The sequence below is a fragment of the Myotis myotis genome, unplaced genomic scaffold (assembly GCF_014108235.1).
Source record: "Myotis myotis isolate mMyoMyo1 unplaced genomic scaffold, mMyoMyo1.p scaffold_m19_p_18, whole genome shotgun sequence".
NCBI classification, from domain to species: Eukaryota; Metazoa; Chordata; class Mammalia; order Chiroptera; family Vespertilionidae; genus Myotis; species Myotis myotis.
This window is the reverse complement of record NW_023416322.1, coordinates 27,118,448-27,131,853: the sequence shown is the minus strand read 5'-3', so window position 1 is coordinate 27,131,853 and position 13,406 is coordinate 27,118,448. Positions and strand designations below refer to the sequence as shown.

At 49.3% G+C, this 13,406-nt stretch overlaps 1 protein-coding gene and 1 pseudogene across 14 annotated transcripts in view; both read right to left on the bottom strand.

Annotated features, from left to right (window-relative positions):
• The window catches only part of ARHGEF11 (Rho guanine nucleotide exchange factor 11), an 83,415-nt gene that overhangs the window by 12,831 nt on the left and 57,178 nt on the right, over positions 1 to 13,406 (bottom strand). For 7 of the 14 annotated variants that reach the window (XM_036343013.1, XM_036342998.1, XM_036343008.1 and 4 more), the window contains 8 exons: positions 12,460 to 12,502; positions 11,583 to 11,679; positions 11,323 to 11,445; positions 8,152 to 8,175; positions 6,863 to 7,010; positions 6,258 to 6,357; positions 5,582 to 5,611; positions 2,084 to 2,210 (listed from right to left, as the gene is read on the bottom strand). In XM_036343013.1, coding sequence (XP_036198906.1) covers positions 2,084 to 2,210; positions 5,582 to 5,611; positions 6,258 to 6,357; positions 6,863 to 7,010; positions 8,152 to 8,175; positions 11,323 to 11,445; positions 11,583 to 11,679; positions 12,460 to 12,502 — 692 coding nt within the window. The remainder of the gene's footprint in view (positions 1 to 2,083; positions 2,211 to 5,581; positions 5,612 to 6,257; positions 6,358 to 6,862; positions 7,011 to 8,151; positions 8,176 to 11,322; positions 11,446 to 11,582; positions 11,680 to 12,459; positions 12,503 to 13,406) is intronic. The other 7 variants (XM_036342999.1, XM_036343003.1, XM_036343011.1 and 4 more) reach the window with 4 other exon arrangements.
• Positions 8,223 to 10,011, bottom strand: LOC118672914 (annotated as a pseudogene).

Below are 13,406 nucleotides of genomic sequence, written 5' to 3'. Positions count from 1 at the left end.
AAGTGAAATCTGGAACTAACAACATCAGACTTGCAGTGTGTCCTCATGCCAAGGAAACCAGGTCCCATCAGGAAAGCCGTGGACACCAATTAAACTACCAGGCCCCACCCTGGCCACCCTCCGCTGCCCCATGGCCAGTGCCACCCCCGGCTGTCCTGTGGCCAGGCATCTTCCCTCTGCTATGGAACAGTCAGCTCCCACTGTGGACCCTTCCTTTCACAAGATTGTCTACGAGGAAATGTCTTCACACACTCATTCTAGCATGTTCTACACTGCCTGCCAGACATTCTATCTGCTGATAGAGCCCTGCCCTCCATTCAATGCAGATTTCTCCCATTCTTCACTTCATAGGGTCCTTCCCAAGCTTCCATTTCCTTTCTTGGAAGCAGAACAGCTGGGAAGCTCACTTACTGAAGTCAGGAACCTGCTTCCCCGCCTGCCAGGCTTGGCCACTGAGCGTCTCTGGGGCTGGATGAGCCGCTGACAAGTGGGTGTTGCCCTTTCGGGTCCTGCAGCACATCTGCCTGAGGCAGCCAGCATCCCTGGGCCCTTGCTTCCCAGGATGTCGCCTCCCCCCACTACCCTGCTGGGCTGCTGCTTTGTTGACATGACTAACCCCACATCCTGCCATGCATCCAGGACCACAGGAGGCCTGAAGAGTTTGGAGAGCTCCAAAGAGCACAGCACGCTGCTACACAGAGGGAGCCTAATGGCTTCGTCTCCATTCATCAAGTGTCTCCATTCTGCCAGAGGGTCTTCATGGGGCCCCCACCCTCAGCATCTTGAGGGTTTGTTCGCAAGGTTAGAAACCACACTGCTCACTGGTCCCCTACTGAACTCACCCCTGAAATCTATTAGAACAATTCCAACCCAGACACTTTCACAGTGCCCCCCATGGGTCACTTGAGCATGACAAACTTCAGTGAGGTTACTGGGGCTGCAGAGCTAAGCAACTTCCTTCAGTGCCCATAAGTGAACAGCACTCCCACCAAGAAGTGAGGCACATAACCCACCTCTGGTACTGCCTTCTAGAATCGAGGGCTTCTCAGACCTTCTAAGTATCGATGACAACCTCTGACCCTGTGCTGACACTACTTCTCAGGTTGCCAGTGAGCTTAGTCACCAAATGCAAAGGCTTCTGTAAATCTAGGATCCTAGTGAACATCTTAGGGCAAATATACCCAGCAATTTCAAGAATACAAATTTGCAATTGGCCTCAAATATTCTATCAAAATATTGATATATCTTACAATTGTGTATTTGATCATCTATATGACTATGCCTACCCCAGCAATTACATAATTTGTATATTTAATTTACTCAGTAATATGAGAACTCAACCTCATCCCAGTACAAATCTAACTTTTATCTTCCCTAAATCTTTCTCACTTGGCAAAATCATTTAACATGTATTAAACTTAACAAAAAGGAGTAACTTTGCACACAAGAAGGAATGTCTCACATATGGTTTGATCATTATGTATTTCAGTGGTAAATGGTTCGTCTATGAAGGTTGCTACTTATTGGGTTGCCTTTGTGCCTGCTTTATTTAGTCCAGCCCAGTGGCTCAGGCTTGAGTGCACACAAGCGTTATTCATTATTCTCGTATACATAAGACCACACCACTATACCTCAAGGGTGACTTAAGAAATTTGCAAGGACATTTCCAACTACAGGCAAATTTCATTTAGGCACTGACTGTAGAGTCATGCCGCAGTCCAGAACAAGTCCCTCCTTCCCCTTCAGATTCCTCTAGCCTTGTCACTTAGGGTTTCCTGATTAGCTGCTTCATAATATAATCTAGCTCATTCTTGGGATGAAGGCTGCTGAGAAGTCAGGGTTGAATCCAAAGGAAATTTTAAAGGCCTGTGGTTCCTGGGCTGGAAGGTTGGGACTCTGCTCTCTCTCCTGCTGGCCTGAGTGCCAACACCTATTACGTCTTCCTCTGCAGATACACAGATGGGAAGGTTGAGGGAGGGAGAGTCTCACAGTCTAGTGCAGGGGCTAAAGCAGCTGGAATTAAGCTACCTCCAAACCCTGCCCACGTGCCCTCCTTGGGCAGCTCCCGTCCGGCCCCTGCTACCTGTCGCTCTCCAGCAGGTCCTCGGGAAAGCTTCCTGTCGAGAGTCGCTGCATCCCAGGCTCTGGGGCATCATACTGCTGGTTGTTCTCAAAATGCTGAATGATGTTCCTCACGTTGCCTGGTTTAACTAGAAGCAGAAAGATAATGGAGGGCACTCTGCTTTCTGTATAAGGATGACGTCTCAGGACTCTCGCTCCCCTCTAACCCAGAAGACAGAGCAATGAGCAAGCATGGATGAGAACAGTGTGGGGCTGAGAACAGGAGGCACAGTCTAGTCCTGGCTCTTCTGCGGACACGAGGGGGGCCTGGGCAGTCCCTCTACCTTTCTGGGTTTGCTCTTTCTTATCTGCAAAATGAGAGGGTTTAGAAGTACATATTCTATGGATACTTCTTTTGACTCTCACATTCTTTATCACAATGATTCTTCTGCTTGAAAACAGAAGACTAGGTTTTTCTCAAGATCCACAAATAGGTTTAAAAAATACCTAGGAGGACCCAAAAACATATCTACATGTCATCTGGCCACGGGACCAAATTATATCAAGCACTTTTCAAATTTATATTACTTTTAGAGTTCATGACTTCTGTTCTTTGACTTTCCCTTCCTGTTCTTTCTGCTCTCCACGCCCCCCATCCCTGGTCTCCGTCATTACAGAATCAAACCCTTTATTACCAGTGAGGGGGGTCTTAGGAGGAACAAAGGAGAGATGTCATTTCTGGCATTCACATTCCAGCCCCTTTTCAAAGCTAAGACAAAAGACAGCTATTCTTGTTCAAAGAAGCAGACAGGGCACATAAGAGAGTAAAAAGGCACGTATGGTACCATGCAGAGACCTGAAGAAGACATTTCTGGCCCAGGGCTCAGTGGCTCTCATCTTTAAAGTCAACCAGCTCAGCTCCAAGTTCAGTGATATCAGAACTGGAGTTGGGCCAGAAATGCTGCTCTGCCTGAGACCAAAGGAAGGATAAGTGGGACTGAGGGGCGGGGGGTGGTGGGGGACAGATACCCCAGGGGGCAGGCCCTGATCCTAACCAACTGACTGGTGTCCCGCCCAAGCTTCAGATTCTGTATCTACATGTACAAACTTAGAAATCTCCCTATGTATTGAAATTCCAGTTTCATAAGAAAATTTCCAAGCCACAGGAAACAGATAAAAAACATTTAGTTGGTCTCCTCAAAGCGCACAACTTCATATCCTCTAGGCAGGTAACTAGAGTAATATTTTTCTAAAACTGTCCGGCAGGTGGCTGTGTGTATGACAGGAGCAGGGGATGACCATCAGCCCCATTTCTGAGCTCAGGGCCAGGCCTGCCCGTCCCAGGCTGAATGTGCATCTGGGCCTGGGGCCACGGCAGGAGCCAGGTCGGCTGTGCAGCCACAGCCCGAGCTGCCCTGGCTGGGTGAGGATGAGCCCGGCTGAGTCCACTGTTCCCTCTCCCATGGGCCACTTGGAAAATGCCTTCTGTTCTTGGGATATAGTTATGTCCTAGCTGTGACAAGAAATAGGTGTGGCCCTGAGATCGTGTATAACTGAAAAACCCAGAGTACAGGGGAAAGTTGGTGGGAAGTAACATATTTTTAAAAAGAGCAAAGTTTGCCCAGCTGGCTGTGGATCATCACAGCCAGCATCAACCTATGAACCAGGAGGCCACAGTTCTATTCCTGGTCAGAGCACATGCCTGAGTTGTGGTTTTGATCCCGTGTGGGACGTGCAGGAGGCAGTCGATCAATGATTCTCTCTCATCATTGATGCTTTATCTCTCTATCCCTCTCCCTTCCTCTTAGAAATCAATAAAAATATAAATAAAAAAGCAAGGTTTCACTAGTAGCCTTTGTTCTCCTTCTCCATTATCTGAATGACAATAAAACTAAATAAAGTATACTGTGTTACTAACAATCAGATATTCTCACTAATAAACGGGTAAGAGTTGATCATCCTAAGTGGCAAAACTCAATATTGAGATTTTTCTAGTTTTGGTGGGTATGTGGTCTTTAGATATGAATATAGATATGTCTGGTGTCCTGAGAATTTGAGAACACAAACCAAATCATGATATCATAATGGAAAGATCTGACTCAAAGAGATGGTGAACACCCAGCATCCTGATCCTGCCCCAGATCAGCAACTCCACCCTGGGCGTTCCCATCCCCTCTCAGGTGGATACAAAGCACTTGGCTTGGGCAAGGTGCTCAGTCTCTATAAGCCTGAGGCTTGCCTCACGCCTTCCTTGGGCAGGGCAGATGGGATGAAGTATGTGTTAAACCTAAGGGCCTGGGTTTCAAGGCCATTCTTTTGTTTTTTTATATTGTTTTCTAATCACCTTTTCAATAATTATTTTTGTTGTTTAAAACAGCATAATGAATCTAGGCATTCAATTTAAAAAATTTTATAGTTTGTAGATCATTATTTTTAATTGCCACTTTTACATAGAATGAATTCTAGCAACAGAATTTCTTGATTGCATCCTACTGCTATCTTCCTCCATACATTTATTACAGAACCTATAAATATTAATCACTTAAATATTCCCTCACTGATGGGAAATGAACTTGTCTAAGTTCTAGCTTCTTTGGGTTAATGTGTATTATGTATATATGTTTTAATACACGTTTTAGAAGATGAATAATAGGTACTCTACATATTAGGGTAGATATTAGGGTCACTCTTTTCTTTTTAAGATATACATTTTTTTATTGATTTCAGAGAGAAAGAGGGAGAGAGAGATAGAAACAGCAATGATGAATCACCGATCGGCTGCCTCCTACACGCCCCCTACTGGGAATCGAGCCCGCTACCCAGGCATGTGCCCTTGACCAGAATCGAACCTGGGACCCTTCAGTCCACAGCCCGATGCTCTATCCACCGAGCCAAACCAGCTATGGCAGGGTCATTCTTTTTTAACTGTTGTAGTTATACAGTGCTGACAAAATTAAGAGTAAAAAAGATGGAGATACTATACTAAAGGGGTTAAGCAAAGTAGGTGATATAAATTAGAACTACCCCCTAAAACTGCTGGAGACCCATTATTTATTTTAAAAAACCCACAAAAACCCATAACCTTCAGAAATGAGGATTTTTGTTATTATTTTGCTTAAAAATAAAAATCTGAGGAACTTGTGCAGGACATTTCAAGGTGCAAGGATTTCCCTCATTTCTGTAAAATCCTGGACAGTTGGCACCTCATCCATGGAAAGGTGACAGAGTGAAAGAGGAAGGCCTCAGACTGTGGGGCAGTTTGTGAGGAGGAATGTCCTGGCCCCTTTCAACCCTGCAACAGGCAGGCGTGAGGTGGGAGCCTCCTGGGCAATGTCTTGTGTCACAGAGCAGCTTTAGCAACAAGGAGGAACGTAGAAGAGATGTGGAGTAAGGAAAGGGAGGGAAGACGGGCAGGACAGGAGGAGAGGATGAAGAAAGAAAAGGGAAGGAAAGATGGGATTTGGGAAATGGAAACTCAATGCTAATGCAAAGAAAAATACAAAGAAAATGGTCCTTTTACCTTCCACAGGGGACAAGGGAATATGAAATGCTAAAAAACAAACAAACAAAAACAAAAGTAAACCATGAAAAGTCAAATTAAAATAAAAATTACATCAAGCTGGAAAATGGAAGTTGTGGCAAAAATCAGGGCTGATCTAGGAGTCCCCTCCCCCTCCCCCAGCAGCAATTTCAGCAAAGGTAGCAGTCCCACCCCATGGCCCTTCACAGATTTCCAGGACTAGCACTGGTGGTCTTAGGAAATACTGCAAGGGCCAGCAGCAATTTCCAGACAAACGACACAATGGGGAAGAAATCAACGACAGGACCAATTGAGTCGGGTTACTGATGGCATTAGGGGAAGCTCTGGGCCCCAAACCTGCTCTCTTTCCAACCAGTTCTGCTTAATAGTAACTCAATTCCCCATCAAGGGCCCATAATTGCTCCCAACACACAGGCCCTCAGGAGTACAGATGAAGGTGAAGGCGGCACTGTTCCCCCGTAGGGCTGTCCAGCAGCCACGAGTGGCTCTGGTGCAGTACCTGCTCCTCGGAGAGCCTGCAGTGTGTGGCCAGGGGAGAGCGCAGTAGCACCAAGAGGAAGCTGCACCTCACAGTTTGGCCTGTGGCTCTCAGAAACCCTGGACGCCCTGCCATCATTCTGGTCTATGAAGGGGCTGAGGTCCCCCAAATACTCACTACTCTGGGACGAGCTTTTGGGCTTCCCGATGTATTTGAGGATGGGGTTTCGCTTTTTGTCTTCCAAGGCATCCTTTTCTTTCTTGGGATTGCTGCTCTGCTGAGAAAAGAGACATGGGGGTTTGGAGAAGATCCCAATGCCCAGATTTGGCCACTAATCACTCTGCCGCTGCTCCAAAGACTGGCCCTAAATGAGAAACTGGAGAGCAGTGTCATGCTTGTTCCCTAACGAGGTTTGGAGGAAGGGACAGAGCTGCTCTAGTGTGAGAATTTTCACCACGGCCACAGGTGGTGGGATGAGCTAGATCAGTGGTCGGCAAACCGCGGCTCCCGAGCCACATGCGGCTCTTTGGCCCCTTGAGTGTGGCTCTTCCACAAAATACCATGTGTGGGCGTGCACGTACAGTGCGATTGAAACTTCGTGGCCCATGTGCAGAATTTGGTATTTTGTGGAAGAGCCACACTCAAGGGGCCAAAGAGCCACATGTGGCTCGCAAGCCGCAGTTTGCTGACCACTGAGCTAGATCCTTCAAAAGGGCTTTCCCATCTGCCTCAGTGCAGAGAACTGTGTTAAGAGAAGACACCTTCGAGGGGAGCTCTGTTACCTTCTTGGTCTTCGGGAAGAAGGGCAGCCACTTGTCCTTGTCAGGAGCAGCCAACGGCGCCTTCTCAGCCGTGCTGGAAGACCGTGCCTCTCGAAGCCGGATCCCAGCATGGCTCATGTAGGTGTTGAGGGCAAAGTCCATGGGGGCGCTGAAAGACAGGAGTGGGGTGCTGTCTCAGAGAGCTCAGTCATGTCTCTGCCAGCACAGGGAAGGGTAAGAATGCTGCTTTGGTTCCTCACCACCACCCAGTAGGGTGGTAAAGCGGTAGGTAGGGGCCAGGGCAGTCAGAGGGAGGCCTGAAATATTCAAACAGGGCAGCAGGCAGAAGCTGGCTAGAAGTCTTAGCTGCCATGACTCCCAGGAGAAATTGTGCTTTTCCTGAGCAGAATTCTTCCTAACACAGGGATAGTGGTCAGTGGAAGGACATGCCGGTTCCCTACAATGGAAGCAAACCAGCCGTGGGAAGGCCTGGGGGGCCAGGGGAGGCCCCAGTTCATGTCCTCAGGCACTTACTTGGGGGAGGAGTGGCACAGGGAGGGGGAGAAACGCCAACTGGCCTCTTCTAAGGCAGACTGTCCTCGCCACCCTCCCTCAGCCAAGTACAAAGAGAAAAGACGGAAAGGAGCTGTCAAGTAGCTTTCAGTTGCCACAGATAAAACTGTCCAGAGCTCTGTGTTTAAAAATGGATTTGGCTCTCAATTTGGTAGATTATCCACTTTGTGGGTTCAGTGCAGCAAATGCTGCTGCCCTGGTCTTCCTTCCTCTTAAAGAGACTCCTAACCCCATCCCTTCTCCCTTATGAAGTGTGCATGCTCAGAGCATGCAGGCTCATTTTAACACTGGCTGCTGAGAAACAAAGATCTGTATCCAGACTGCAAAAAAATAATCATAGTATGTGCCAAGAGAGAAAGCATGCTGTAGCTCAGCTCCCTTCTGCAGGTGCTGCTTTCACAGGCCGTCCTATCACCCTTACTTCTCTAGGTAGGTTAGGAGAAAAAAGTGGGAGGGAGACCAGGGCTAATTTGGGTAAAGGGATGCAAGGTACGGGAATACTGTGCGCGATGGCAGCTCAGCGTCTTCACACTGAGAAGCAGACACCCATCCCAGGCAGCGATCCTGAGCATTAGGGGCCTGGACCTCATGAGCTGGCTGCGTGGTGGTGACACAGACTCCTGGGACAGGCGGTGACCCTACAATGCTGGGGACTCTCCTGTGATTGGCAGGGATGGAAACGCACAGCAGCTCAACCCCATTCCTTCCCACCTTGAAACTACACTAGACTCACTCACCTCCTGTCTTCCTCGTATTTGAACCTGGAACAAAAGAAAGAACAGATGACTCAGACTGCAAGGGCAGCGGCTCCTCCGCCGGTGCAGGCTGGGAGGAAGGGAGTGTGGGGAGGAGGGAGGAGGATGGTGAAAAGGTCGGGTGTGACTCTGGGCCTCAGCTCTAGAGCCAGTGTGGGCTCAGGAGAGGAGGGCTCTCACTCTCCTGAGGGCCTCCATCCACAGCTTTAACAACGATGTCCTTCTAGCTAACGGGGGAGGGGGATGTGCAAATCCAGCCTCCTGCCTGGTACCTGTTTCAGCCTCTGAAGTTATTATGGAGGAAGAGGCGCTTCCGATTGTGTCCACCTAGAACTAAAGGAGGGGTTGGGCTGACAAAGAGGTCAGAGGAAAGACAGTGAGAGAGCAAGATAATACCTTAGGACTTGACTCAAAGAAACCTATTTAAAAGAGGTGAATGAATAGTAACCGAAACTTCCATTTGAGTGTTAACTATGGGCCCAGCACTATCCTAACCTATTGACAAGTATTAACTCATCTAATTCTCAAAATAACCCATGAGTAGGTCTATGTGATGAGACTGAAGCTCCATTGCTTTAAATGGAAACCATTAGAAGTGGGGTACTTATGCTGTCTGTAATAATCCGAAATAATTTCGTGGTGCTCCAACCTCAGAATGGGCTCAGTCAGGTTTTCCCTCCATCCCTGGACTGGTTGGGTGATTGCTGCCATATGACTGTGAGGGACGCTAAGGCCCAGGAGGATTCAGGGCCTGGCTGAAGGTCAGAGGGCTGTTTTCAGAGAATATGCCTTCCGTGTCTGATCTCATCTAGTCTCAACTCCAACCAGCCCAGACCTCTTATCAAATACCAGCTTCATATGTGCAGCTGCTACGCAAATCTCCAGTTTGATGCCTAAAAACATCTCCTGTCCATCTGTGCCCCCAACAGTCTAGGACAAAACTGCTCCACACAGTCAGTCGTCCCTGTCCTGAGCGATGGCTCCTTCCTCAGTCCTTTTAGTAGCTTAGGTTAGAAAACCAGGGAGTCTTCCTTGACTTTTTAAAAGAAATCCTGTTTGCTCCACTGTCAAAACAGACTGAGAATGACGCCTTTCCACAACTTCCATGGCCGCCACCATGGGCCACGCCCCCACTGCATGGCTTTGGGAACTGACTTCCCTATCTGGACCCTTCCTTGCTCTCCCACCTCCCTCCACCCACTCGAGTCTCTCACAGCTCCAATGGCTTCCCAGTCACAGGTGCGAGGTGGGGGACCCCTGTTACCTCTCAGACTTTAGCACCATCTGAATCTGCTCTGGCCACACTGGTCGGCCGTTCTTCAATTATGTCAAGCACATTCCTACTTTGCCCTGGCTGCTGTCTCTGCCTGTGACGCTCTTTCCACATGTCTTCAAGGATAACTCCCCACTTTTTTTTTTGAAGTGAACATACCATGATTTTGTCATATAATCAAACAAAATATGAAGCTTAGAACTGAATCACTTGACCCTTTCTCTTATCTTCTCCCAATTCAAAATGCTTACATCTCTTAACAGCCAGTATTCTCTTACATCTGCAGTTAGGCTCAACGCATTCAAGCCTCAGCACAATCTTCTTTGTAGTTTTAGCCTTTTTTCAGAAAATCGGCTTAGTCTGCCCACCACAGCCACTCTGCTTCCTGTCATAACGCCGCTTTCCCTGTGCATAGAGAACCCTTGCCCTTCTTGTACTGTGTTACTTTGTGGGGTTGATGCTTGCCACACTTCTTACAGAAAGTTTGGCGGGTTTTAGGAACATTCACCATGTCTGCGAGAGCTATCAGCAGGGAAAGGGACTCCCCACTTTCTTAAAGACATGCCCCCAGCTCTGGAGCTCCTGCCCCCCCGGAGCCTGCTCTATGCCCCGCCACCACCCAGCACCTACTATTTTTCAAACTACTATATAATTCACTTACTTTTTACATGTGCTCTATCTTCCCACTATAACAGCGCCTCAAGAAGCGTCGTTTGGCTTACTAATGTATCCCAGGAGCGTAGCACAGTGCTAGGCACACAGTAAAGACTCCAGAAACAGTTGCTGAACTGAAAAATCAGTGTTAGTAGAGACTATGGAGATTGTCTAGTCCGACTTTTGCCATTTTATAAGTGAGACTAAAGGAGATGAAATGGCTTGGACAAGGTCACACGACTACTGAGTTGAGAAGCAGCACTGAGGTGAAATCTACCTCTGGGCCTGAAGTGTCCCCACAAAGCCAGCACAGGAGCCTGCACACTTTAGAGAAGGGGACTGGAAAGGGCAAGCACAGCAGCTCTGCCAGAGGCTCTTTAATACGTTCAGTTAGGCAGCCTGCTGTAAGCCAGTTCTATCCATCTCCTCAAGTAACATGATCCACTGGAGACTCAGTGTACCTCCCAGGCTCAGTCAGAGATGATCGCAGGGACAGGAAGGGAGACCAGTCAGGCAGAGGGCTGGGAAGGGGAAGCAGAATGCTCACTGCCCAGCTGGTGTGGCCCAGCTGGTGTGGCTCGGCTGGGTGTGTCCAGTGCACCAAAAGGTTGCTGGTTCGATTCCCAGTCAGGGCACATGCCTAGGTTGTGGGCTCAATCCCCAGTAGGGGGCATGCAGGAGACAATCAATAGATATGTTTCTCTCTCCCACCCTCTCACTTCCTCTATCTCTAAAATCAATTAAAAAAAGAAAGAAAGAGGGAAAGAAAGCAAGCTCACGGCACTCCTAGAGCCCGTGGTTTGTCAGAACCACCCCATGACTGTCAAAGCCCTGGATTCTGCAACTCCCTTGAAAGACCATCAGCCCTCAGCCTGTGAAGTGCAGCCCCGTCTTTCAGCGGAAGGAGAATCAGACAAGAAGTCAAAGAGGAGAGGTTGGTAAACAGACCCACAAAATGTCAACCTAGCCCTACCTGGTTTGGCTCAGTGGACAGAGCGTCGGCCTGCAGACTGAAGGGCCCAGGTTCGATTCCAGATCAGGGCACATGCCCAGTGTGGGGGCTTGATCCCCAGTAGGGGGCATGCGGAAGGCAGCCGATCAATGATTCTCTATCATCATTGATGTTTCTCTCTGTCTCTCCCTCTCCCTTCCTCTCTGAAATCAATAAAATTATATATAAAAAAAGTCAACCTATTCAGGGGGTAGTAGTGGAACTGGAGACTCACAGAATATCTCCCAGGGCAGCCAGCTGCTTCTCAGCCACTTGGCGCTCTCGGAGAGGGTTCCCATCCAGGTCCAGCAGGTCATTTTCACCGTACAGGCTGCCCAGTCCCAGAGTGCGCTTCGTTCTGAGCCAGAGAGACACAAATGTACACAAACACTTGACAGACAGATACCAAGAAATGTGAGACAGACAGACAGACACACACACATCACAGGGGAAAGAACAGGGGTGAGGAGCAGAGGGAGGAGAGGGTCAGGCCACCTGTAGTCCTGGATCTGCTCCTGGATCTCCGGCATGGCTGCCTCCTGAGCCTCACAGAGAACGCAGCGTAAGTCCTCGCCACTCCGCAAGCGCAAGTCTGTGGTGGGAACCAGAGACAGAAATGGGGAAGGACGTTGGGGAGGAGGAGATTACATTAGTAGAGCGTGTCCAAGGGAGGGAGGCACAGGCGGGAGGCTAGCTTTCTGCCCTCCTGTTAGCCAAAGGGAGCGGGGCCTGGACCTAGCAGGCATCCCCGAGTTGAGGACTAAAATCCCGATGTGCAAGACCCAAGGCAAGGACGAGACCATTTTTTGGGTGTTCTGCGCTCTATTAAGTGGAGAAATAGTAAAGCCCCACTCTTGGGCTGCGTCTAGACACCAGGGCATGCGTTTGAGAGGCTCACACTCCTCCTAGGCCCCAGGGACAGCTCACAGCACTTCATATGAAACCCATTCCCCCCAGACACGGCACACAGTCTCTCCTGCCCTGGCATCTAGCCAAGTTCCTGGCAGTGGTGGCTCCTGTGCTTTTAAAGAGTTCCCCAAGCGATTCTGATGCCCGAGCAGGCTTAGGAATCCCTCACTGCATCCAGTTCTCTCTTTGTACAGTTGACCCAACTGAGGCCCAGAAAGGTCACATGGAAGGTTGGCAGAAATGAGCCCAGGTCTCCTAAGCAAGTTGTGTCTTCCTGTGACGAGCTCCACCAGGCAGCGAGCTCCGGGGCAGGGCCTGTCCCGTTGGTGTGAGCAGTGCTGCAGGAACTGTCATCCCCCGATCCGAGGGCAGCTGCTCGGAGCAGGGACTGGGCCCCTCTGCTCTGCAGCCTCCCGAGCACCCAGAACAAGACGGACACTAACTGACCAATGAGCCAACTTACCAATCTCAGCCTGTAACGCCTCTGGGACCTTCACTCTCAGTGGCTAAAAAACAGAAGAGGGGGGCAGAAGTGGTGAGGTCACACCCCCCAGGGGATGTGGGAGACAGCACTGCCTTCTCTCCCTTTCCCTACATCTATCCGGCACGCCTCTCACCATCCCCCAACCTGTACACCTGAATTCCAGGCTAGGGCTTTTGGAGAAATGGAATCTGAGAATACAGAGTAAGCCGGTTCTATACTGAGGGTGGGACATGCAGTTTCCTCACTCTTATTTCAAGGACATCAGAGTGCATGGGATGGATGTTCCAAAAAGTGACTGGTGCTAACACAGCAGCAAGGGAGACCCTTTATTAGGCTGTTGGATGGACTGCCCTCCCTGCGCTCCCAGGGAAATCAGTCTTATGTCGCCCAGTCGTCCTCTGAGCATGTTCTGGCTTTTGCTATGAGTACCTGACAGCTGGGGTGGCTCCACAACAACCACCAGGGACCAACCTGCAGCTCTAATCTCCTTATTCAAGATCCATCTAAGGGGCAAAAATGAAAATCTTGAGGAAAAACAGTTTATTTCTTCACTCATTAGTCGTAGCAGCCAGATGAAGAAAGTCATGTTGGAATTGGCTTAATCAGATCAGAAGGTCTAAGATGGGAGCTGCCGCCAGCCGTGTCCCTGCAGCATCCTTGGGAACGAAGCCCAGATGCGGTGTTCACCTGTCCCCCATGCTCTGGGCTGTCCTCCCTCTGGACTCTGCCTGAGGGCAGTCAGAGCAAGTCAGGCTGGCTCATCTGATGTCTCTGGGCCTATTTCTTAATAAGAGGGATGAGAGAGGCAGGAAGGGCTGGGGGCACTATTCCAGGAGGGAATGTGTATTCCATTGTGGTGCATGCGGAACTAAAGAGGTTTCCAGAGCAGAGCAGCCCTGAGAGGGCAGAGCTAGAACAGAATCCGG